At 62.0% G+C, this 25,654-nt stretch overlaps 1 protein-coding gene across 11 annotated transcripts in view; it reads right to left on the bottom strand.

Moving 5' to 3' along the window:
* The window catches only part of TNS1 (tensin 1), a 267,429-nt gene that overhangs the window by 107,158 nt on the left and 134,617 nt on the right, over positions 1-25,654 (bottom strand). For 10 of the 11 annotated variants that reach the window (XM_045031936.1, XM_045031937.1, XM_045031938.1 and 7 more), the window contains 10 exons: positions 24,105-24,154; positions 22,191-22,362; positions 18,594-18,644; positions 16,360-16,482; positions 14,260-14,324; positions 12,327-12,410; positions 8,178-8,290; positions 6,883-6,943; positions 3,088-3,163; positions 2,412-2,541 (listed from right to left, as the gene is read on the bottom strand). In XM_045031936.1, coding sequence (XP_044887871.1) covers positions 2,412-2,541; positions 3,088-3,163; positions 6,883-6,943; positions 8,178-8,290; positions 12,327-12,410; positions 14,260-14,324; positions 16,360-16,482; positions 18,594-18,644; positions 22,191-22,362; positions 24,105-24,154 — 925 coding nt within the window. Of the gene's footprint in view, positions 1-2,411; positions 2,542-3,087; positions 3,164-6,882; positions 6,944-8,177; positions 8,333-8,374; positions 9,293-12,326; positions 12,411-14,259; positions 14,325-16,359; positions 16,483-18,593; positions 18,645-22,190; positions 22,363-24,104; positions 24,155-25,654 lie in introns of those variants that run through there. The other variant, XM_045031946.1, reaches the window with a different exon arrangement.

The following is a 25,654-nucleotide window of genomic DNA, read 5'->3' as shown; positions in this document are numbered from 1 at the left end:
AATATTGTTCCAGGGCTTAGGTCAACGGTTGCTGGCATAGCCCCCGCATGCAGTGCATCACCTCGGGTATTTCCGTAGTGTCCCGTTTCACATCCCCGCCTCTCTGGGGCACGGTTGTAAATTACTCGCTGAATCAAGAGCTGTGTGCAAGTGGAGGCTGCTGAAGCTAGGGGACACCTTTGTACCGGACGGAGTGCAGGAGACAGAGTAACAGCGCGTGTTACTGGACCAGCTGGCAGGTGAACACTGGCTCGAGTGGCACGGGCATGACCCATGAGAGATGCCGAGGGGCAACCACCCCCAGCGAGTTCAAACCCATGGTGCAGCTTGGGGAAGACGACTTGGCGAGCAGGGTCACATCCCTGGCCACACGTGCAGATTGCAGGCAAACCCACCCAGCCCGAGGAGGAGACCTTCAGCCTGCACTGGGGATGAAAGCAGCTGACAGGGAGGGGGAAATCCTAGGTCTTTCCCCTGCAGTGATGTGGGCAGAGAGAGAGCAACACCAGCAGGTCAGTGAGCTGCAGAGGAGGAGAGAAGACGGTAGGGCTGGCTGGACAGAAGCAACGCAGAAGAGACCTTCACCCTGAGGTAGGGCAGGGACCTGGAGATGAGGACGGAGGGAAGCAGCAGCGTTTCAGGCCGAGAGCCGGTCAGGAAATCTTTCTTTTTCTTCCGTAAAATTTCAACAAAGGAGGGGGGGGGGAATCGATTTTGTTGCAATTTCTCGTTGAATTTTTTTTTTTTTGCATTTTCATCAAAAATGGAATTTTTTTCCCTAAAATTTCCCTTTCACTAAAAAGCTATTTTTAATCAAAAAATGTGTTTGGATAAAAGATTTCCAGCCAGATTTGCGCACGAGGCCTCCAAATGGGGCTAAAAGGGGCTGAACGTGGTGGGCGGGTGGCTCAGAATGGATGGGTGGCTGTAGAAAACTGCAAGTTTTGTTGTCGGGAAATTTTCATTTTTCTTGGCTGTAGACGAACCAGCTGTAGCTGGATGGGTGGCAGGAACCCCGAGCAGGACTGAGAGGAGATGATACAGAGGAGTGACCAGGGGCAGAGCTGATGGGACCTTCATCCAACAGCAGCCTATGGATGGATGAACAGACCGACTGACCCAATGAATTATCAGCGGGGACCACTTAGGATATACAGTGCTGCTGGCGGCAAGAAAATCACCATCTACTTTCCAGGTATTGTGTGTTTATTGACAATGGGGGAGGGACAACTCAATGGTTTGAACACTGGCCTGCTAAACCCAGGGCTGTGAGTTCAATCCTTGAGGGGGCCATTTGGGGATTTAGTTGGGGATTGGTCCTGCTTTGAGCAGGGGGTTGGACTAGATACCTCCTGAGGTCCATTCCAACCCTGATATTCTATGAATGTTCAGCTCAGTGTGGCCACACGGATGTGGAGGGTAGGATGCAGGTATGAAAAGGCCTAGTGGGCAGGTTTGCATCAAGCACAAAGCCCCCGTCTCAGGCTGGTACCCACTGGTAGCTGGACGAGATGGCGAGAGCAACTTCCCAATGAGCTGAGCTTGGCAGAGATTCCTTACAACTGCCCTAGACAGGAGCAAGTGTGAACCTCCATGCACATTGCGCCAGGATACGCCGAGCAGTGGGACATTCCTAACTTCCGGTGCTCAGACGCCAGGTAAGAGCCTAGCGAAGGAGGCAGACCATGAATGAGCTAATCAGATCTCACAAGCAAAGCGGGGTGAGACTGGAGAGGCCAAAGACAACCCAGATTCGGAGGATGCAGCGCTGGTGATGCCCTTTGCACTGGGCTGGCACTGGATCAATCTGCTACCATGGTGTTGGGAAGAGCTGTGCGACCAGCTTATAATAATAATAATAATAATAATTGGAGATTACCAATCTCCTAGAACTGGAAGGGACCTTGAAAGGTCATTGAGTCCAGCCCCCTGCCTTCACTAGCAGGACCAATTTTTGCCCCAGATCCCTAAGAGGCCCCCTCAAGGATTGAACTCACAACCCTGGGTTTAGCAGGCCAATGCTCAAACCAAAACCAAAGAGGTCGTTACTGATCCCATTGCACTTTTAATGTGGAGAAAGGGGTCACCCCAGAATGGATTGAACCCGGGTAGCAGCTAGATAAGCTAGAGAGAGAAACAGAGACAGTTTGGGAAGCAAATTGGGATCCTGATATTCCAAGTCCTCTGAAAATTACCAAAGTTCCGCAGTCTGGGGCTGATATATCTATGTTACCAGACACCCTGGTGATGGGAGCTGCATCAGAACCGCAATGGAGCAGAACTGTGAAAACCAAGCTGGCAAAGTAACTCATCAATGACCCTCCCTCCCTAAACCGCAAGTAGCACAAGGTTCCCCCGTCCAGGCTGGGTCCCACATCCCTCTCCCCGCCCGGCAAGAACGACACAATCACCTTTAAAGGCTTCGTCCAGGTCCTCCTTCCCAAAGACAATGCCGAGGTCATGGATGGCGCACGTGTGGAACTGCACCCGGAAAATGACGTCTCGGGTTGGGCTGCGGAACTTCTTGTGGTAGCATTTCAGCTGCCCGGGAGAAGGGAAGAGGTGTCAGCCTCTCCACAACCCAACCAGGAAACGCTCCAGCGAGCCCTGGGCAATGCCGGGTCTCAGTCTCGCCGCCTCTCCTTATCCAGCTGCCCTACCAGGAGTGTTTCTCTAGCGGTCGCGCACCCTGATATTCGGGTAGCTGGCTGGTCTGCAACAGGGCAGACCGGACGGCTCCTGCAGTGACTTCCAGGGCCAGGCAGCGTGGAGATGGCTTTGATGCCATGTGAGCATGTGGCCATTGCAAGGCACCAGTTCACCCCGTTGCACCAAGATGCAAAGCTGGGAACCCTTCCCCATCACCTGCAGAACAGCGGGGTGGGCTCTGGCCGCTCCCCCTAGGGCTCAGCCTCGCACAGGGATCGAGCTGGGGTCTCCCTACCCATGCGGACTATCCTCCACCTTCCCCCCGGCAGCCCCCTCCTGCCTCTCCCAGGCTATCCCCAGTGGGCCCACCTTCCCCATTAGACGGGAGGTGCAGGGCAGGCTGCTATTAAAACTCGAACGGCCACATCGGCCTCTTACCAGGATATCTCCCTTCAGGAGCAGTCCGGGCTCGATGGTGATGCAGATGCTGGTCTGGCTGTCTCCTTGCACGTTGCTGTGAAGAGAAGGAAATAACTCAGTCTGGGCGCAGGATCCCAAGGGCTCCGTCAGCCACGGGGCAGGCAATCTCCAGTGGGCTTGGAGAGAAACCCTAGCGAGGCGGGTGCTTTCCCCAGCTCGCCCGAGGCCTGGCTGGAAATGCCATGAGAAAAGGCCCCATCACGTACTTTCTGCTGTTTCCAGCTGCCCCCCAGGCCAGGAAAATGATCACTGTCTTTGTATCCATTTCAGCGGCGCCTGGAGGCGCCACCCGGGATGGGGGGCTGCAGAGATACACAGCCAGGGCCAGTCCCTCCCCGAAGAGCTCACGGGCGAAATAGGCAGGTGGGGAAATGAGAGAGGAACAGACCCCAGGCCCCTGCGGCACCACCCAGTGTGCTCCCTGCTACACCCCCGTCAGGTGCAGCCCAGCTGCTGGGCTCTTCACCCAGGGACGGACCCAGGAGGGGCAGAGAAATTCCCCAAACCAACAGGGACGGTGGGGAAAAAGCCACGGAAACCCCAATGCTGGTTGGGGGCCTGGGGTGAGGACTCGGGGCTTGAATGGGGGGGGCAGAGAGGCCTGGTTCACCCCGCTCCTCACAACGGTGGCTGAGAGCAGCAGCTCCTGGCACGGCCGGCTCGGACCAGCAGGAATTTCTGTGGGCTAGTCACTCAGCCCCCACATTCCCAGGGGAATTCCTGCATCCCTGAGCTGGGAATGGGCCTCAAAATCAGCCCAGCTGGGGTTGTGCCCGTGCCCCATCGGCGCGCCAGAATTGCTGACCGTGTCAGCCCAGCTCACAAGTATCAGGCCAGGGACAGCGGTCGTTTTTGTATAGGTCCTACGAGAAACAACTCCTTAGTCTAATGGTTTGAGCAGGATACGACCCAGGGTACATAGCACCCCACAGCTCTGCCCCTAACTATCTATGGGGCTCTGGGCCAGTCACTTCCACCTCCTTCGTTCAGCAATCTCCTCCCTCGCCCCCCACCAGCCCGCCCAGTGGATGTGATGGCCCATGGGAGTTAATCCAAGTGGTTTCGTCACTCGTTGGCCTGGGGGGGCTCAGCTTTCATGGGTGAGAGAAACTTGGGGTTTATCAGCAGCTTCCCATAGACAGGCTAGTAAAAGCTGAAAGGTACGACTGGGGCGGTGGTAAATTTCACTGAAGAGGTGGCATGAGGCCAGGTTAGAAACACGCGTGTCCTGTATGGGTAGGTCACATATTAGGGTGAGGGGGGTGCAGCCAGGCAGGCCTAGGGGACAAGGGACAAAAAGAGACAAGCGTTTGTCTGTGACGGTGTTCGCAGAGGCTGCGTCTACACTGCTTTGCAAACCGGCGTCGGGGGGACCCGGAATTGTGGACTCGGTGGTTCCAACGCCTGCACTGGAGTGTCCACACTGCCTTGTAGAGCTGGATTTACAACTGCTGGCCCCAGGTCTCACTGCCGTGCTAACTCCACCGGCCTTCGGACGGGTCTGCAGCTGGAGCTGGGGCCACACTGCAAAATGGCAGCGACTGGACCCAAGTCGCAGCCGGACTCACACTCTGACCCACCCCGCTAGCAAGGTCCTAAGACCCAGGTCCTCAGTGCCTGCTGACCTGAGCCAGCCTGACACGGGTGTGGACGGAAGAGGGGCTTGGGTTCAAACCTGAGTGAGAGCCCAGGCTTGGAGCGCAGTGTAGACATACCCAGGGTGTCCACCAGGGCACACACACCCCACCCCACCCCACCGCCTAGCTTCAAATTAGCGCATGGAAACCAGACTGTCCACTCCCCGCTGCACACATCAGCGCTGGGGCCAGGCGGGCGCCGAGCGAGACAGCTCAATGGGGAGAGGGTCGGAAGGTGGGGCTGGGGGAGCCGGGCTGGGAGCTGACCCCACCTTTGCCCCAGCCTCGATGTGGCGTTGAGTGGCTGGAGGTAGCAGGTGGGTGCCGGTCTATGCTTGTGCTCCGCACCCCCCCACTCCTGCCCAGATCTGCTGTCCTGGGAGGCGGGGAGGGAGATGCCAGGAGGGAGCCCGTTCGCGACACGCCCAGCCCCATTCCTCAGCCCAAGGGGTTGGGAGACGCACAAAGTGCTCTGAGATCCCCAACAAGCACGAATGATGTTACATCCCTGCTTCCCAGCCCCTGCCCGTGTCCCCGCACGGCAGCTGCCCTGGCGACCAGAGCTCTGGGCTTCCCCTCCCCCCCTTACGGGAGGATCCACCAGCGTGCGCCACCGAAGTCCCCCACCGAGCCCTCAGGGCCTTGTGCTGCCTGGCCGCACAGGCGGGAACTTCCCCGTCTCCCATTCGACTGGGCCTCGCTCGCACGCCCTGGGGCAGGGGCGGCCCGTCACCCGGGCCCTGGAGCCAGCCAGGAAACTTCCCACGAGGTGCTATGGCAAAGGACAAACAAGTGCAGATCTCCCGGCCGGAGGAGAAAGCACGTGCCCCTGCTCTCTGGGCACCAGGGTAAGAGCGCCAGGCCTGCTAAGGAAGGAAGGGCTCCCCGCCCTCCCAGACAGACGGCTGCCGAGCTGCTCAAAGCTCCTGCTGCACTGCCTGATCACTGCCCCCCTGCATCAGGGAGGGCGGGCGACGAAAAGCCACTACAAAACGATCCTCCGGCGGAGCCCAGCCAGTGGCGTCCCCGCTGCTTCGTGGGGAGAGGGCCCGTGGAGAACGGAACGACGTCTCCAAGCACACCGCAAGGGGAGGGCAGTTTTTAGGTCAGATGCGCTGATCCGCCAGCGCCGCCGGGATCCTTCGGAGCAGGTCAGCCGCGTGTCGGGGGCATGTGTCCGGAGCAGGTCTGGAGCTTGCCAGGGAAGATTTCTCCTGGCCCGGCCTCATGGGTGGCGCATAGTGGAGGCAGGGGGAGGCTAAGCCTCCCCTAACCTCACGCCGCTGTGGGGTGGGAAGGACAATGGCGGATTTGGGACCCCTGGAAAAATCTCCCCCCACCACGGCCCCGGGGCCGCCGCGGTGACACAGAGCTTTTCCGGTCCCGGGGCCATGGGGGGAGGGGTACGGGGTGGGGCGAGGTCTCAGGGGGGAAGGGGTGGAGTGAAGGCAGAACAGGGGCAGGGCCACGGGGTAGGGGCGGAATGGGGTAGGGGCTCCGGCCTCAGAGCTCTCAGCCCATCTGCCCCTGCCCCAGAGCTCCGACCGAGGTCTCAGCCCCCTGCCAAGGGGAAGCTTCACCGGCTGCCCATGCCTGGCCCGACCCGGAGCAGTGCAAACTCCACAGCAACTTCGAGTGAGGACAGACGGGAGGGAAGGGACAGTCACCTCCTGCAATGCCCGAGAGCTCAGCCTAGGGTGACCAGACGTCCCGATTTTACAGGGACAGTCCCAATTGTGGGGTCTGTTTCTTATACAGGCTCCTATTACCCCCCCCACCCCCCCACCCCTGTCCGATTTTTCACACTTGCCCTCTGGTCACCCTGCCTCAGCCTAGTGCTCGGAACAGGCTGGGAACAACGTGCCAGAGGGAACCAGACTCTGTGTGGCCAACATGAACCATAAGCGCAAAGTGCAGCTTGTTTCTACTCCGAACTCTCCCCTTCCCTGACAGGACCCCGCCGCGTTTCACACCAGCACCCGAGCTCGTCGCAGTCCGAGGTGCAGAAGGCCCATTGGGTCACCCGGGACCATCTCTGGGACAGGAGACAGTCACGGGCACCGGACGTAAGGGCCTGGGGGGAGAGAGAGGAACCCAAGAGAGGGGTGATATTTACTAGATCCCGGACGTGTACACCGGCTGCATGGCCTGGTAGATCTTCAGGAAGGGCCGGCAACCTAGAAGAGGCCGATCAGAAATGGAGAGAAGGAGCATTCGTTAGCCAAGGGGATTAGTCAGTGGGAAGGAAAACAAAGAGGGGGCCAGGGGGCTGGGGACCTTTCAGTAGCCTGCCTGCTTCTCCCAGCGCCCTCCCCAGGCCTGGACAACAGACGTGGCAGCAGAGAGGCCCCTCTACATTGTCCGCCCTTCCTCCTGGCAGACCTACATGAGACGCGGCAGGCGGCCCCGGCCCAGCGGCCAGCCCTTGGGGTCCAGGGTCCCTGGCAACTAGCAGTGAAGAGAACTCAGTGCACCAGCCAGGGGTGCTCCAGCCCCTGCTGATGACAGCAGAGGGGAGGCCCAGGCAGCTTCCGGGCTGGTGACCCGGAGGATGGTAACCCCCCTGCTTGGCGGCGGTGTGGCGGGGGGCCAGCAAGCCCCCACCCCCAGAGTCAGGGCCACCGCTGAGTTCCCACAATAAGCCCGACTGTGGCTCCATTCTGGAATCTGCCAGACACGGCCATGCAGCAGATCTACGAGCTGTTGGCGCAGAAGCTCTGTCTACACTAGGGCTCTCACCACTGCCATCCCCAGCGGAGCTGCACGGTGGGTAGTGACTAGGTGATCGCCCTTCCCTCCACCTGCTCTGGGTGGCGCACCCCAGGGGGCCAGGGCACGGGGCGGGGCTGCTCTCAGGCGCCCCAGACCCCCACCAGGGCAGGCGGAGAGTCCGGGGCTCCCTGGGCACCTCATACCATGGCCCGGCTCCAGCTTCTGGCCTTGGGGGGAAGGAAGAGCAGGGGGTGGAGCTTTGGGGCTCCTGCATGTGTCCCGCTTTAGCCTTTGGAAAAGCCGCCACCCTACCTAGCGAGGGGAGAGACACGGCCGAGGCCCAGGCACGCCCTGCTGACAGGGCGTCGATAGCAGCCACTAATGCCAGGGACAGGGCACTAACGAGACGGGCACATGGTCCTTGGAGGGAACGGACACCCCACCAAAGCAGCCCCTCCAGCCCCCATTGTTAAAGGCACAGCGGCTGCAAACCCGGCCAGCAGGAAGCTGCCCACGGCAGCCCCTGGCTCCCACACAGCAGCTGGTCCCACTTGCATGTACCCAACCTTTCGGAAATGCTGGGGGGTTTACCCACCCCCAGGTCCCCTACCCCTCAGGCAGCTTCTGTGCTCCTGGAAAGTCGAGTCGCGTTGCGGGGCAGCGAACAGCCCTCCCGTGCCGGAGCCGGGGGACACTTACCCCCTTTGGACTCGAAGTTGGGGATCCCGTGCATGATGACGTGGTGCAGGAACAAGGGCTTGTTGTTCATTTTGATGGTGCCGGACAGCAGGCCGCTGAAGTAATGGACATACCTGGGGCAGAAAGCAGCGTGGGCTCAGGAGGTTAGCGGTGTCTGTGCGCGGCCCGTTCATGCTGCTTTGGCCTCCTCACTGCACCTGCCCCCTATTCCCTCTGCTCCTTTCCTTCCACCCGGGCACCCCGCTCAGTAGCCCTACCCGTCCGTAACCCAACCCTTCGGCTCAGCTGCCTGCGATCCAAATGTGCCCCAGAATCCTTTGCTCCAAAGGAGACACCCTGGCAGCTGACGCCATGGGACCCAGGCTGAGCCTCAAAGGCGCCGGCTGAGCAGAAATAGGAAGGAGGGTTTCAGGCCTGGCTAGAAGGCCCAAGGGGGTCTCAAACCTGGGCCTTCAAAGCTGCCAAGCAGCAGACGTCTCCATAACCAGCTCATGTTACACTACCCACAACCCGCTGAGGGGACACACCCCAGGAAGTCCCACCTCAAGGGCTCTGACAGGCAGCAGCCTCGTGGCTGCTGATTGGCTCCCTGCCCTATATAAATAAACCCAAGGAGCATTCCTGGAAGCGTCCAGACAACAGCGCACCTCTCCTGTAGCTGCCACCGCCATTCCTGCTCGGTTCTTGAACGCCTGGCTTTGGCCTCACCTTGATTTGGATGTCACCTCTTAACCCCGACCCTGTAACCTGACTCAGACTCTGATCCGTGGTATCGGCCCTGACCTGGAACTTGCCTGCATCTGTCTTATTCTCAATCCCATTCCTAATGGTTCCTGACATTCTCTTCACTTTTTGGACTGTCGCGGCAGATTGGGTGGATGTTTTCAGAGAATCATCCACAATGGCGCCAAGATCTTTCTTGAGCAGTTACAACCAATTTAGACCCCATCATTTTGTATGTATCACTGGGATTATGTTTTCCAGTGTTCGTTACTTTACATTTCTCATCACTGACTTTCATCTGCCATTTTCTTGCCCACTCCCGCAGTTTGGTGAGATCCCTTTGTAACGCTTCACAGTCAGCTTTGGCTTTCACTATCTTAAGTAGTTTTGTATCGTCTGCAAACTTTGCCACTTCACTGTTTCCCCCTTCTTCCAGATCATTTATGAATATGCACTGTGATTTTCGCTCCATACATCTGAAGAAGTGGCGTTTTTACCCACGAAAGCTTCTGCCCAAATAAATCTGTTAGTCTTTAAGGTGCCACAAGGACTCCTCGTTGTTTTTGTGGATACAGACTAACACAGCTACCCCTCTGATAATAAGATAGACGATATCGTAATGCCACTGTCCAAATCCATGATACACCCGCACCTTGAATGCTGTGTGCAGTTCTGGTCACCCCCAGTCCAGCTGGCCCTCGCGACCTACCCAACACTGACAAAACATGAGGCTGTTGGGACCAGGTGTCCCTACTGAATTCTCCAAAGTGGAACAGCCTGGCCTGAAATGTCTGAGTGGCCAAAGGAGAACTCCTTCTAGGCTGTTAGCAGTTCAAAGCTGGGCCTTAGTCCACTGAATGGGTCATCTCCTCCAAGCCTCCAATAGGATCCAATCTTGACTTGCCGCGTCAGCGTCACCTGCTGCTGCTGACCTGCGTACGCACAGACCAGCTAGCCGGGGAGACGGTGCAGGCTTGCTGGGGTACGTTCTTGTGCCCAGGGAAGCTCGCTGAGCAGAACTCCTTCCCTCACACACAGCTCACACTAGATATGGCTCAGAGTCCCAAGCGATGTGATAAACCTAACGAGGACCCGTTCTCACAGGCGTTCCAGGAGCGGGGCCACTCATGACATGACGCAGTAACCCAAACTGGGGAAGAACTGCTCGGCTAAGAGTGCCAGGATGGACAGGCGGAAATCGAGAGAGCGAGAACACCATGAAACCCACAAGCTTTCAAACTGCAACGTAAGCTTCCTCCGCGGACCATCTCAGCCCAGATCCTCAAAGATATGTAGGCACCAAACTCCTGTTGCTTTCACCTTATCCCTCGGAGGAAGTGGCCCTCCACCCAAACCCTCAGTCCCAGTGAGCAGCTGGGTGTTCTGGGCGCCCAGGCACCGGCGCCTGCCCTGTGCGGATCCCAAGGTGTGGAGCTGGGGTTGGATTTCTCCCACCAGCCAGACCAATCTGGATTCCGATCCATGTTCACACCTGCCCAGGGGCTGCTCTGGTTTCTAGGCCAGGGTGCGAGGGCATGAGAGCGAGGGAAAGCCCAGGGGTGCAAAGCTGGAGGCAGAGGAGACGGGCTCGAAATCTCCCTCTGGTTCTACGGATCTCCCTGCGGCACCAGGGAAAACCTCCCTCTGGCTGCAATTCAGCAGCTCCAGCGCCTTGAAGGAATGAACTGGGCCAGCGGCCTGGGCAGCGGGAGGCCTCTGGTGCCACCTAGTGGAGCAGAGGGGAATGCACGTTTGATATCGGGGAGTCCTGCAGGCTCCTTCCCCCCAACAGGGAGGCCGGGGTGCAGCACTGCCCCATTCATCTGACCTGCACCAGCTGGGCCAAGCAGGGGCATCCTTCCCGGAGGGCGGTTGTCACTTCGATACCAGCCAGTTGCCCCAGGCCCAGCATCCTGGCTCCCTGCATGGGAGCAGGCCCTGCCCCTGCCTGCTCTCACCTCCTGCCATCGACCAGCCCTCGGAGGCAGGGCTGAATTCCAGCCCTGGCAGGAACTCGCACCCAGGGCCGGGTCCCTTTCAGGACAGGAGGGGGCAGTGCCACTTGGCCTGGGCTTCTGAGCCCGCATGGCCCAGGGTAGTTCGGAGGGCAGTTCCCTCAGGGGTTGTTCCATAATTGTCCACCGGGGGGCGCCTTGCACCATCCTCTGCAGCAGCCGGCTCCAGGCCCCGTCCGAGACGACCGGGCAGCGCCTGGTCCCTGCTTGGTTCAAGGCAGAAGCCACTGGGTACTGGGGCGGGTGGCAGCGCTGGCCCGGTGGCTTTAACCGGCCCGTGTAATCTGATGGGCAGCCGGCTCCTCTATTGAAGCACTCGTGGCACGCCCGGGAAGCGGAAGTCGCAGGGCCCTTACCGCGTCCCCGATCGCGCCGGCCGGATGTTGGCAGGAACAATGCCAGGGGCCGACCTGACAGGGCGCGGCCCAGGAAACCCCAGACCAGCCGCAGCCACTGACAGAGCTCAACTCCCGCTTGGTAGACGGGGCCCGATCCCGAGCCGGTGCAAACGGGGCCTGTGCAAGGGGGTGGGGGTCACTCGAACTGCTGCCTCAGCCCCTGTGTCCCTTGATATGGATAATGCCCTGCAGACAACTTGATATGCGAACATGCCCCATACCCAGAGCGGAGGGCGCGTGGCAGGCCAGGCTGGTCGTCCCCAAGCCCGTGTCAGGAGAGGTTCCCCTGGGCACCGCGGCTGCGGGAACGCAAAGCCCCACCCTGAGATCCTGGCTGAGTGCAGGAGCCAGGGTACAAACAAAGGGCCAGCCCCTCCTCCCAGCCCCCCACACCCCCTGCCTCAGCGCCTCGCTCTCGTTTGGGGTCTGGATATTCCCTTTAAAGCAAGGACAGAGCCGACCCAGAACCTCCAACCCAGCCCGCCAGGCAGGGGGGATCCAGCCCCTGAGGCCAAGGCCCCTGCCTGTGGTCGGGGTCCGGAGCAGATTCAGAGCCAGAAGGGGCCCAGTTTCTGGATCTAGGCCAGGCAGCCTGCCCCTGCTTCCCAGCCCTCTAACCTGCAGCCGGGGGCCAGGGAGGGCCTCTCCCCCTCCCAACTTGATGCACCCCACACCAGGCACACCGAGTCCTGCCACCAGGGGGCACCTTCTCCCACCCGAATCCATGGCCCCCACACACCATGTCCGGGCACCACACGCCCGACCAGACACCGGCTCAGTCGCCACCTTTATTTCCATCAGCAAAGGCCCAAGCAAAGCGCCCAGGGGCCAGGCTAGTGCTCCCAGCTCTGGCTGCTAGGGTGCCCAGACAGCAAATGTGAACAATCGGGACTGGGGTGAGGGGTAATAGGAGCCTATATAAGAAAAAGACCCAAAACCAGGACTGTCCCTATCAAACGGGGACGTCTGGTCGCCCTACTGGCCGCGGGGGAGGGAGGAGCCGCAGGACTCACCTCTTCTGCGAGGGCTGCCCGACCGGCAGCACCTTGTCCTCGTAGAACCTCTTCATGGCAAACCTGTCGAGGGCCTGGTCCGCGCTGCGGGGGGAAGGGGCACGCGGTCAGAGGGGCGGGGCGGGGTGGGCTCCGGGCGGCAGCCAGGCCGAGGGCGCGGCCCCGACACCTTTATAAACAGCAGGTGCCGGAGGGCCCACTGGGGCCATTTCGAGGCCCTTCGGGTTTGATCTGAGCCAGTAGAGGTCCCTCAGGGCTTGTTTGGGGGTCAGCGGTGACGTGCATTGGCAGGGCCACACGGAGCTGCTCTGGGTCCCAGCTGGGGGGCCTGGGCAGAGCTGTGCTGGCACCAAGGATGGGACTGGACTAGCAGGGGCTGCAGGTAGGGATTGAGTTAGCATCAGCAGAGCTGTGTGGGGGGAGCCCAGGGCTGGGACAGCAGGGGGCTGCGGGTCGGGAGTGAGGGGCACCAGCAGAGCTGGTTGGGGGGGGACACCCCAGGGTGGGGATAGCAGGGGCTGTGGGTTGGGAGTGAGGGGCACCAGCAGAGCTGGGGGGCAGGGCTGGGCTAGCAAGGGCTGTGGGTCGGGAGTGAGGGGCACCGGCAGAGCTGGGGGGGGGAGCCCAGGGCAGGGATAGCAGGGGGCTGCGGGTCTGGAGTGAGGGGCACCGGCAGAGCTGGTGGGGGGGACGGACCCCAGGGTGGGGATAGCAGGGGCTGCGGGTTGGGAGTGAGGGGCACCGGCAGAGCTGGGCTAGCAGGGGCTGCGGGTCGGGAGTGAGAGGCACCGACAGAGCTGGGGGGAAGCCCAGGGCTGGGCTAGCAGGGGCTGCGGGTCGGGAGTGAGGGGCACCGGCAGAGCTGTGGAGGAGCCCAGGGTGGGGATAGCAGGGGCTGTGGGTCGGGAGTGAGGGGCACCGGCAGAGCTGGGGGGGGAGCCCAGGGCTGGGCTAGCAGGGGCTGCGGGTCGGGAGTGAGAGGCCCCAGCAGAGCTGGGGGAGACCCCAGGGCAGGTCGGGACTGAGGGTACCCCAAGCCCGGACGAGGAGGGGGTGCGGTGGGTCAGGGCTGAGGTGCCCTGGCAGCGTCATGGAGGGAAGGGGGGTGTTTGCCCAGAGCGCCTCTCCCCGTCCCAGCCAGCCCCACCCTTCGCCTGCCCTGGCTCCAGAGCTCACCCCCCACACGCGCTGCCCGGGTCCCGGTTGCTGTCTCACAGGGACGCACCAGCTCCAACTGCCCCCGGATTTACAGACACAAACCGGAGCCGGTTGGATCGACAGACCTGGAATGGCCACTGCAGCCCCCTCTGGGCCCAGCCCACGATGCCCAGCCCCAGGAGCCCTGCAGGCTGCAGTCCTGCAGCATCCCCCGACCCCCCCCCCATCGTGCCCCCAACCCAGGGGCCGTCAGCCCCTGGCACCTTTCCCTGCTGCCAAGCAGGGCGCTGGGACGGCTGGGGGAGTGGGACCCTCCTCTCCTCTCACCGGGCTGGGTTGGGTTTGCTAGTCTGGAGGCCAAGGGTCCTGTATCCCATTTGCAGCCCCCTACCTATCCTGCCCCCCAGGAGGTGGTCTCCTCTTCTCCCTCCTCGTCTGTCCCGTCCGCTGCCCTCGCAGGCGGCTGGTTCGAGCGGACGGTCCCCCCGGGCCGGGCCAGGGAGATGCCAGGAGCCGAGAAGCTGCCAATGGTCCCCCCCCAGGAGGAAGAGGGGGTGGGCACCAGTGCCCAGACCCCAGCCCAGAACGGGGGGCTGGGCCGGGCCAAAGGCACCATCACCGCTGCTGGGAAGGGGAAGCGGCATCCTCCTGAACCAGGCTCCGAAAGGCGGGTCCCGGGCTGGTTATCTCCACGGAGGCACTACGGCTTTGGGGAGAGGGTCCGGAGGAGACGCCTGGGGTGCCCCCCCCCCCACGCACGCCAGGCTCCTCTCACCTGGCTGAAATGTTGCTGTAGTGCATGTAGGCGGCCACCACGACTCCCATCCGGCCTCGGTTTCCCTGCGAGAGACCAGAACAAAGAGGGGGGTTGGGCATCCCAGGGGGCATCCAGAGACATCCCAGAGTCCGCCAGCCAGCGGCAGGTCCTTCGCGCAGGGCCTGGTTCGACGCTCACTGAATGCAAAGACTCCCCTTGATTTCAACAGGCTTTAGAGCGGCCCGGAGTGCTGCATTGCTGGCGCGGTCACCAGCCGCCACGATCCACCCCAGAGGTGGCTGCATTTCAGCAGCCAGCAAAACGTTCACAATATTTCCAGCCTGGAGCGCCCAGAGCGATGCGCCAGGGAAGGGAGGCGCTGGAGGCATCGGTGCTGGGATCTCGGATTTGGCCAGCCAGATGAAGAACACCCTGCAGAAGCTTTGTACAGCGGTGGGATGGTTGTGCCTGGATTTGCGTTCCTGATTCTGTATCACGCACACGGAGCGTGTTGTCATGCCTGACTGCCTGCGTGTTCAAACACTCCCGTATCACCTAGGCCAGAGGTGACGAGTGGGGGGCCGGGCACGTAGGGTTGAACGTCCCCCTCCCCGGATTGCTCGGTCACACGGGCTGCGCCCGAGGCAGGAGGAACAGCTGGGAGGGGTGGCTGCTTTCCGGGAGGGGGGCGCTGCCGGGCAGGGGGGCGTGACTCAAACGGCTCCAGGGTTGTGCCGTCGCCCCGCCCCCCACTACCAGGAGGCACGGGCTGTCTCTGGGACCCACTAACGTGTGTGGGCTCAAGTTAACCTCACGAGTGGCTAAACTGTGCCAGGGCCACTCTCGGCCGCCGGTGACCATGTCGCCCTCCAGAGGCTGCAGCCTGTGGTGCACGTCTGCTCTTAGAGAGGAGGTTCCCGGGAGCCCTCTCCAGCACGAGTCGCGTATGTTCTGCCTGTGACTGCGGTGGCTTTATTGAGGCCCTCAGCTGGCCCGGACAAGCGAGACTGCAGGGTCAGGCCCACGGGATCGGGCCTTGAGCACTAGAGGAGCTGCTGTTCCTGCCGGCCAAGCCGAGGCTTCGGGGTCGCTACATCTGTCCCGGCTGCAAGGCAGGTCAGAGCGAGGGTCTTTGCCGGGGGGGTGGGGGCTGGACACAAGGACAAACGTGACCCTTTGGAGGCTCCAGAGATGGAGAGCACAGATCCTGGGCTAGAAGGGGCTGGGCTGGGTGAACTCCCTTGGGGTGGCTGGAATGTGAAACGAGCCCACGTCTGTGCGTTTACATCACCCGCTAGGGATGGATTCGCCTTTGACTGGTGGCAAAAGGACCCGTTTGTCCTCCTGATTTGCGGGACCTGGGAAATCTGCTCTGGGTGCTGTTAAACAGCTGCCACGTCCCACCCCAGAGGTGGCTGCATTTCAGCGGCGGGTGAAAAGTTGTGGGTTAAATTTCTCTTTCTGTGACATCTCATCTGTACCTTTTTCCTCCCAAAGCACCTTGCCAGCTCTAGACGTACAGCACCACTGAACTGCAGCCACCTCTGGGGTGGGTCAAAGGCAACTAGCGCACACACAAGGGGGTGGGGTAGGATCTGACACCGGAGGTGACCGTGGCAGGGTCTGACCCCAAGGACCCAGGGAACCCAGGAGTTTCAGGCTCGTTGCGCTGGGCAGTGACTCAGACATACGCTGAGCACAAATCTGATCCCGCCGGGAGGGCCGGGCTCCGTTCAGCTGGAGCTGGGAATGCCGACGGGGATGACACGTGGGATCCCGACTCAGTCTCTGCTGGCGCTGAAGGCCGGGTGGGGCTTCCCAGGGGGGCACGGGGCTGGCCGTGGCACTCGTTCCTTTGAGTCCGTGATGTTAACGGGCCACGGACCTGCCCCTGCCCCTGTGCCCCATCTCTCCCCAGTTCAGCCCTCCCAGGAAGTGTTCCAGGCGCTCCTCATCTCCCCCGGGCCATGCTCCCCCTCCCAGCTGCTCCCCCATGTGTCCCTGTGCCCTGCCCCCCGAGACACCATCCCCCTGCGTCTCTCCCCCGCCGGGAGCGGGGCCGCCCAGCCCAGGCCATTGGCGAACAGGCCCTGCCCCCCGGGGGGCGCTCTCGCTCACCTTGTTGTGGAGCACGACCACGTTGTGGGGCTCGGCGGTCAGCCACGTGTCCATGGCCTTGCAGATGCTGCAGATCTTCTCCAGGGCAGGCGTGTGCAGGTCGGGCCACCCGAAATCCAGCACCTGGGACGGGCAGAGACAGGGGGGAGGAGGAGGCTGGAGGAGATGAAGGCTCCCCCCCTCTGGGGCTTTTGGTTACCGGTTGCCGTAGATGCCCAGGGCTCCTCATGCCAGCCTGGCCTCACGGGCGCTGCCGCCTGCCGGGTAACCTGCCCGGGCGGGACCCAGCGTGTGCAGACCCACTCAGGCGGCCGCTGGTTGGGAGGTGCAGGAGACTCCCTTCCAGGGGCAGAGCAGGTCTTTGCCTTGAGGTATCTCCACCGGGGGGGCCTTGCCCACAGCTGGTACCCAGCAGGAAGGGGAGGGCGCCAGGCCAGCTGCCCAGGGCCCTGGGCTAAACTGGTGTGCTGCCATCAAGCCCATGGCAACGCCCCACCCGGCTGCACTGGCTGGCCTCACCTGCCCCCCAGCCTGAGGGGAGGGGCACACGTGGGACGGCGACGGAGGGAGGGCATGAAGCCAGCCATGGGAAGTGCTGAACCCCGACCTGGGGGGAGGAGGGGTGGGCTGTGTGGTACCTGGGTGGGAAGGGGTTAATTGTGCCCAGTGCCAGCCTGGCCTGCATCCCTGCTTTGCACAGGCATGGCACCATGGGAGGGGCCGTGTGGCACCATGGGAGGGGCCGTGTGCCCCCTGACTGATTGGTAGCGCCGGGGGCAGGGGCTGGAGCCACCCACAAACCCGGGGCCCCACCCTGCCAGCTCCCGTAAGGCGGGGGGCAGGGTCTCCCCCGAGGGCAGGGCTGGGGGGCCCTGCCTCCCGTTCGGCCCAGCGGGTAGGCCCGTTGGTAAGGGAGCACGGCCCAGGCCTTGGCTGCCTGCTCAGACTGACCACAGAGGGAGCCAATCTGAGGCAGCAATACGGCAATCCGCTGCCGACAGCCGCCTCCGGATCTGGCCCACTGAGGCAGGAGGTGAAAGGGGCCGGAGCCCACCCCCGAGCCCCGGCCCACCCGACTTTCCCCTCCTCCTTGGTGCTACCCAGCTGCAGAGACCCAGGCGACTCCTGGCTGGGCTGGTTTCTCTGCTCCCCGGAGACGACCCCCAGGCCCATCCGTTCCCGCTGCCCCGGCGCTATCGACTGCTCCCGCCGGCGCCTGGCACACCGACGGGGCTTGCGGCGGGCTAGCTGGGTCTGCAGGACCGGCGCTGGGGGGCAGGCGGGAAGATCCCGGCGCGTGCCTGGCTCCCAGTCCTTGCACAGCCCGTGCGGCTGCCAGAGACAGCGGGAGCAGCATGGGATTCGCGGACAAAGGAAACACATCCACGGGGCTCAGGAACACTCAGCCAGCGGGGGCTCCAAGGGGCTGGCCGCAGCCCCTTTCCCCACTAGCAGCCCCCGACGCACCCTGGGGTGCTGGAGTCCAGGCCTCACGCTGATCCCAGCCAGAGTCGCTCCACCAGCTTCCAAAGACTCGCTGGGATCAGGGCCGGGCCCATCGCAGCCGGCAGCCCCCGGGCTCGGCTGGGGAGTCACAAGATGCCTCCCCAGAGCCGAGACACCCCGGAGAACTGTGCCCGCGACGCTGCAGGCCGAGAGGAGCCCGGCTCGCACGGGGCTGCCAGGAGGGGCCGTTCCTCGCCAGCGGGTCTGGCCGGCGTCGGGATTCCCTGGCACTTCTGTAGCCCCCGTCACGCCCGCGGGGGCGCCAGTGACCTGGGGTTCGTCACTGCAGAGATGTTCATTTAGCCAGGGCCCCCGTTCGGTTCTGGGGCTGGGGGAGGGGGAAGGGAGCTCTCTGGGCACCAGAGAGGGGCAGGCCTCACCGCCCCACCCCTGCCAGGGCCTCCCCTGCCTTGGGGGACCCCCTGTGGGGCTCAGAGGGCTGCTCCATTTCCACGTCCCTTGGCCTCCCCTCCGGGGCTGTCCGGGACGGGGCTCTGGTGACGTGGGGCGCTGGGCAGGGACCTGCCAAACTCATTGCTTCTGGGTGGGAACACTCCTGCCTCGTGACCTGTGCCCCCGGGGGGCACAACAGCGTGCCAGGCGGCACACCCAGCCCCCGCAGGGCTCGGCCCCCCCCCGCCCGACTCCCGCTCCCCTCCTGGGGCAGAGACCTCCCTTCCCCCAGCCCCCAATGGCGCCCAGAGCACCCCCACGCCGGGCGCCCTTACCCTGCAGTGCAGCTTGCTGACGTCCTGTCTGCGCTCGGACAGGTTGAAAAGCTTCGGAGAGAAGGAGAGAAAAGGGTCAGAAGACGAGCAACGGTGGAGCAGGGACGGCCCCGGCCCCAGCGACAGCCCCAGGGACGGCCCCAGGGACGGCACCCCCCAGCCACACCGCACAGCCCCAGACCCAGCGCCCCCCAGCCACACCACACAGCCCCAGACCCAGCGCCCCCCGGCCACACCGCACAGCCCCAGACCCAGCCCCGGTCCCAGCGCCCCCCAGCCACACTGCACAGACCCAGCCCCTGCGCCCCCCAGCCACACCGCACAGCCCCAGACCCAGCCCCGGTCCCAGCGCCCCCCAGCCACACCGCACAGACCCAGACCCAGCGCCCCCCAGCCACACAGCCCCAGCCCCAGCCCCGGTCCCAGCGCCCCCCAGCCACACCGCAAAGCCCCAGCCCCAGACCCAGCCCCTGTCCCAGCGCCCCCCAGCCACACCGCACAGCCCCAGCCCCAGACCCAGCCCCGGTCCCAGCGCCCCCCAGCCACACCGCACAGACCCAGACCCTGCGCCCCCCAGCCACACCGCACAGACCCAGACCCAGCCCGGTCCCAGCGCACCCCAGCCACACCGCACAGACCCAGACCCAGCCCCGGTCCCAGCGCCCCCCAGCCACACCGCACAGCCCCAGACCCAGCCCCGGTCCCAGCGCCCCCCAGCCACACCGCACAGACCCAGACCCAGCCCCGGTCCCAGCGCCCCCCAGCCACACCGCACAGACCCAGACCCTGCGCCCCCCAGCCACACCGCACAGCCCCAGCCCCAGCCCCTGTCCCAGCGCCCCCCAGCCACACCGCACAGCCCCAGACCCAGACCCAGCCCCGGTCCCAGCGCCCCCCAGCCACACCGCACAGCCCCAGACCCAGCCCCAGCCCTGGTCCCAGCGCCCCCCAGCCACACCGCACAGCCCCAGACCCAGCCCCAGCCCCGGTCCCAGCGCCCCCCAGCCACACCGCACAGCCCCAGCCCCAGCCCCGGTCCCAGCGCCCCCCAGCCACACCGCACAGCCCCAGCCCCAGACCCAGCCCCGGTCCCAGCGCCCCCCAGCCACACCGCACAGACCCAGACCCTGCGCCCCAGTCCCAGCCCCTGCCCCAGCGCCCCCCCGCCACACCGCACAGCCCCAGCCCCAGCCCCAGCCCCGGTCCCAGCGCCCCCCAGCCACACCGCACAGCCCCAGCCCCAGACCCAGCCCCGGTCCCAGCGCCCCCCAGCCACACCGCACAGACCCAGACCCAGCGCCCCCCAGCCACACAGCCCCAGACCCAGCCCCGGTCCCAGCGCCCCCCAGCCACACCGCACAGCCCCAGACCCAGCCCCAGCCCTGGTCCCAGCGCCCCCCAGCCACACCGCACAGCCCCAGACCCAGCCCCGGTCCCAGCGCCCCCCAGCCACACCGCACCGCCCCAGCCCCAGACCCAGCCCCGGGCCCAGCGCCCCCCAGCCACACCGCACAGCCCCAGCCCCAGACCCAGCCCCGGTCCCAGCGCCCCCCAGCCACACCGCACAGCCCCAGACCCAGCCCCGGTCCCAGCGCCCCCCAGCCACACCGCACAGCCCCAGACCCAGACCCGGTCCCAGCGCCCCCCAGCCACACCGCACAGACCCCGGGGCTGGGTCTGACCCGCAGCGGGGAGCAGCGCCTGCAGAGCCATCGCCACCGCCCCCTGGAGCTCAGCCAAGCGGCTGCCAGCGTTCTGGCTGCCTGGCCCGGGGCATCACGCAGCCGACGATGTGACCGGGTGCACAGAGCTACAGGGGAACCTCTGCTCCTGCGTCAGAGAGGAGGTGGGGACCGTTGCCCAGCTCCAGGGTCTCTCTGGTGGGCAGGCAGAGGTGAACAGGGCTGTCGCAGTCAATGCACGACCCTGAGTGACTGCCGCAAGAACGACCGCGCAGCTGGATGGCTGGGTGCACGCCACAGCCGGCATGACCCAGGGGATCGGATTAGATCTGGGGCATCAACCAGAGCTCAGACTAGAGCCTGGGCTCACAAACAGGTGATGTGACAACCCCGCCCTTCCCTCTGCCAAAATGGGAGGCACGTCCCAGCTGGACGGGAGCAGGATCCCTCTATGAGAGCAGGCAGAGACCCCCTGGACTGCATGATCAGAACGCTCCGTTTTCACAATGGAAAGAGGCAAACAGCGGGGTGCCCCGAGGGTCTGTACTGGGACCTGTGCTGCTCCACATACTCATAAATGATCTGGAAAAGGGGGCCAAGAGTGAGGTGGCAAAGTTGGCAGATGATACGAAATTACTCAGGACAGTTAAGTCCAAAGCAGATTGTGAAGAGTTACAAACGGATTTCATGAAACTGGGTGACTGGGCAAGAAAATGGCAGATGAAATTCAGCGTTGATAAATGCAAAGTGATGCACACTGGAAAACATAATCCCAACTACACATATAAAATGATGGGGTCTAAATTAGCTGTTACCACTCAAGAGAGAGATCTGAGAGTCATTGTGGAGAGTTCTCTGAAAACATCCACTCAATGTGCAGCGGCAGTCAAAAAAGCGAACAATGTTAGGAACCATTAGAAAAGGGATAGATAATAAGATAGAAAATATCAGAATGTCACTATCTAAATCCGTGGTACACCCACACCTTGAATGCTGCATGCAGTTCTGGTTGCCCCATCTCAAAAAAGATACATTCAAATTGGAAAAGGTAGGATTTGGAAGGGCAACAAAAATGATTAGGGGGATGGAACAGCTTCCGTATGAGGAGAGATTAAAAAGACTAGGCCTGTCCATCTTAGAAAAGAGACAACTTAGGGGGGATATGGTAGCGGTCTATAAAATCATGACTGGTGTGGAGAAAGTGACTAGGGAAGTGTCATTTACCCCTTCACGTAACACAAGAACCAGGGATCACCTGATGAAATTAATAGGCAGCAGGTTTAAAACAATCATAAGGAAGTATTTCTTCACACAACACACAGACAACCTGTGGAACTCCTTGCCAGGGGATGTTGTGAAGGCCAAAAACATAACTGGGTTCAAAAAAGAATGAGATAAGTTCACGGAGGATGGGTCCATCAGTGGTTACTAGCCAAGATGATCGGGGACACAACCCCATGGTCTGGGTGTCCCTAAACCTCTGACTGTCAGACACTGGGACTGGATGACAGGGGTGGGTCACTCGCTAATTGCCCTGTTCTGTTCCCTCCCTCTGAAGCACCTGGCAGTGGCTACTGTCAGAGACAGGATCCTGGCTAGATGGGCCGTTGGTCTGATGCAGAATGGCCGTTCTTATATTCTTAATGGACCCTCGTGACCATGAATGTATCGATCTCAGAATCTGGGCATCCATTTCACACCCTCCTGAGATTCCCGAGTCCCCGTCTGATGCTGGAACATGGTGCCAGGACCTCCCCCACGCTGCAGGGAGGTGGACGGCTTGGCAACCCCAGGAATCCAGGATCCCAGCCCCTACAGCGTCCTCTCCCACAGTCAGTTCCACACCCTGCCCGACACTCCTCCCCAGCCCTCCAGCCGGCCACCCGCCGATGGGGAGCGGGGCGGTGTCTCTTACCAGGTAGTTATCTCCATGCTTGGACTTGAGCATCTGGGCCACCTCCTTGAGGTTGCTGCGGAAGTTCTGCTCCTCGGCCGAGCTGGGGTAGGAGACGGCGATGATCCGCTCGGTGATGTACACCAGGTCCAGCTCGCAGGTGTCCTCCATGGTCTGGGCCACGCTCATGCTCCTGGGCCAACAAGAAGCAGCCAGCTCAGGGCCCAGCAGGGCGAAGGTCTAGAGATCTGGAACCCGAACAAGGTGGCGTTCCCGCAGCACCCTCCTTCGCCCGCCGACTGCAAAGCGGGTAGGGCATTAAGACCCGTGCGCTAATTATCATCATCCCTGATCCACGGATGGGCTGGGCAAGGTACGGACACGGGGAGGTCGAGTGGCTGGAGCGAGGGAGGACACGTCGGGACTCCCATGGCAGCTCTAGCCATGGAGTTTAGGTGTGGGGGTGCCCACCCCCTACTCTGGACACCAGCTACACTGGCGCAGAGACGGGACCAACTGCCATGCCAGCCTCTGCACCCAGCCGCGTGCTCTCGGTGCAGCTGGTGGCTCTGAGTGCAGCGGTCCAAATGGCCACTGACCATAGCAGGAAGCAGCAGAGCCAGCCCGGCTCCTGGAAACTGCGTCCAGAGCCAACCCTCCCAACCACCCAGCCCGACACTCGCCGGTAGGTAGCGGTGAGCGGCCTACAAGGCCCCACGGGTGAGGAGATCCTTCCTGTGCTGACCCAGGCCCCGCCTTGTCCAGACCATCCCCATCTCCATCTCCAAGCGCCATTCGTTACATTCTCCCATTGTTGCCTCTTGGCAACCAGATCCGTATCTCCGGGAGCCAAGAGAAGCCTGGCGGGAACGCACTCAACGGGCCTCTCTCTCTCCTGGCATCCGGCCACGGACCAAGCAAACAGGCTGTGGGGTCCTAGATAAGCCTGAGGGAGACAGTTGCCAAGGCAGCCCACACCCACCTGGGGAGCGATGCTCTGCCCTGCAAGGATGCAGAGGTGCCCCCCCAAAGGGTGCACAGCGTTTCTAAGCAGGGGGTGAGGGTTGGAGACCACAGGCGTCCCGTGGAGACAGAGGAGATGAAGAAAGGGGCACCTGAGGTATGGGTGAGCCCAAAAGGACCCCAGAAACGGGCCCCACCCTGCCAGGCGCTGAGCATCCCTCCTTCCCACTGCCTTCACGGGAAGCTGAAGGAGCTCCGCGCACTACAGGACAGGGGCTGAAGTACACAGCGGAGAGACGCCAGGATGGTGATCGGCCTGGAGCATTCGAAGGAAGGGGGCGAGGGCTGGGCTTAGTCTTGCTGGGAAAAGGGGGAAATTCTGGTCCTCCTCCCGCAGCTCAGTCCCGCGGGAACCATTTGGAGGGGAGAGCGCCCCCTGTTGGGATATCCCCCCAGGCAGCACAGCGCCCCCTAGCACCGTGTGAGAGCTCTGGTTAATCGGAGGAGCAATCCGCGAATGAACCACCAGCACAAGGGGAAGAAATTCTTCACTTGTTTACACAGCGTTACCCTGCGCTGGCACCGGGTTATAACCTCAGACTTCGGGCTTCCATTTTCCTTCCTTAGAGGTGTTTAAGGTCAGGCTTGACAAAGCCCTGGCTGGGGTGATTTAGTTGGGGATTGGCCCTGCTTTGAGCAGGGGGTGGGACTAGATCCCTCCTGAGGTCCCTTCCGACCCTGAGATTCTATGATACTGCCACGGTCACAAACCACGGCACCAGACATGGGCAGGAGGAGGCCGAGTGCCAGATTCTGTTTTTAAACACGAGACTGAGTTGATCGAACAGTAACAAGCCCTGTCCACACGGCTCTCGCGCTGCAGGGGAGGGAATGAGGCCAGGGCGACTCTCCTCGCCGGGGAAGAAGTCTCTGCCCAGGGCATGGTGGTGGGGGCGATCCCAGGGGTTGTACCTGGAAGGTCTGCGTCGCGGCTGGGCACTTTTGGAGGATTTTGTGGATTCCTAAAGAAAAGGGAGAGAAGAGCAAAGTTACCATCGTGGGGGTTCATCGGAGAGTGAAACAAACAGCAGCACAGGGAACCGTGTCTCTGACCACACAGATCTCAGAGCTAACACCTGCTCCCCTCCCGCCCAGCAAATCACTAGCAGACGGGCTAGTCGGGGCTTGGACATTTCGGAGGTTTTGCCTTTTAGGCCAATTTAGGGCGGGAAACCATTTCAAAGTCTCCAAAATGTATCCAGGTCAGGAAAACCTGTCCTCTGTCAGCCCTTCCCTGGACTCTGTACACTTCACCTCTGCTCCTCCATCTTCCCTCCCATCCTATAAAGCACCCCACCCCTCCCCAAACTCCTGACCCCTCTCCTACCCTTCCTCAGCACAGCTGCAACCCCCTCCCACCCCCTAGCCACACAGCACCCACAGCCAGCCTGGGAGCGCGTCCCTTGCTCCTGCTGCGAATCACAGAATATCAGGGTTGGAAGGGACCTCAGGAGGTATCTAGTCCAACCCCCTGCTCAAAACAGGGCCAATCCCCAACTAATCATCCCAGCCAGGGCTTTGTCAAGCCTGACCTTAAAAACCTCTAAGGAAGGAGATTCCACCACCTCCCTAGGGAACCCATTCCAGTGCTTCATCACCCTACTAGTGATAAAGTTTTTCCTAATATCCAACCTAGACCTCCCTCACCGCAACTTGAGACCATTACTCCTTGTTCTGTCATCTGGTACCACTAAGAACAGTCTAGATCCATCCTCTTTGGAACCCCCTTTCAGGTAGTTGTAGGCAGCTATCAAATCCCCCCTCATTCTTCTCTTCTGCAGACTAAATAACCCCAGTCCCCTCAGCCTCTCCTCGTAAGTCAACTGCCCCAGCCCCCTAATCATTTTCATTGCCCTCCGCTGGACTCTCCAATTTGTCCACATCCCTTCTGTAGTGGGGGGCCCAAGACTGGACACAATACTCCAGATGTGGCCTCACTGGTGCCGAATAGAGGGGAATGATCACGTCCCTCGATCTGCCGGCAACACTCCTACTAATGCAGCCCAATATGCCGTTAGCCTTCTTGGCAACAAATCTACTCCAGCCAAGCTGCGTCCTGTCTGCTGGTCAGCACTGAGGTGGGCCACGTGGAGAGCAGAGATCACTGAGCCTTTCCGGCCATGGGACCTTGCTCTCGCACATCCTTTCCCCAGGTCACCGCTATGGGAAACCCACTCATGCTAGCGCCTCCTGCAGGCCAACAACCCACCTCCGCAGCCATTTGCATGTGCCTTGTATCTAAGATCCAGCCGGCTTCCGAAGGGTTACGTCCATCTCTCAGTGCCCTGTAGCTATTGTAGGCCAGATGAGAGGAAGGGGCGTTGAAAACCTCCCCTCTTTTTTTCCTGATATATTTCCAGGTGAAACTCACATGGATCAATGAATGTCATGAGTTTCTCTGGTCTCAGCCACGCCAGTTGCACAGAACGGTGTGTGCTCCAAGCCCCTGTGCTGGCCCTCTG

Source organism: Mauremys mutica, chromosome 10 (genome assembly GCF_020497125.1).
Source record: "Mauremys mutica isolate MM-2020 ecotype Southern chromosome 10, ASM2049712v1, whole genome shotgun sequence".
NCBI classification, from domain to species: domain Eukaryota; kingdom Metazoa; phylum Chordata; order Testudines; family Geoemydidae; genus Mauremys; species Mauremys mutica.
Note: the sequence above shows the minus strand (reverse complement) of the source record. Positions and strands in the feature narration are given on the sequence as shown.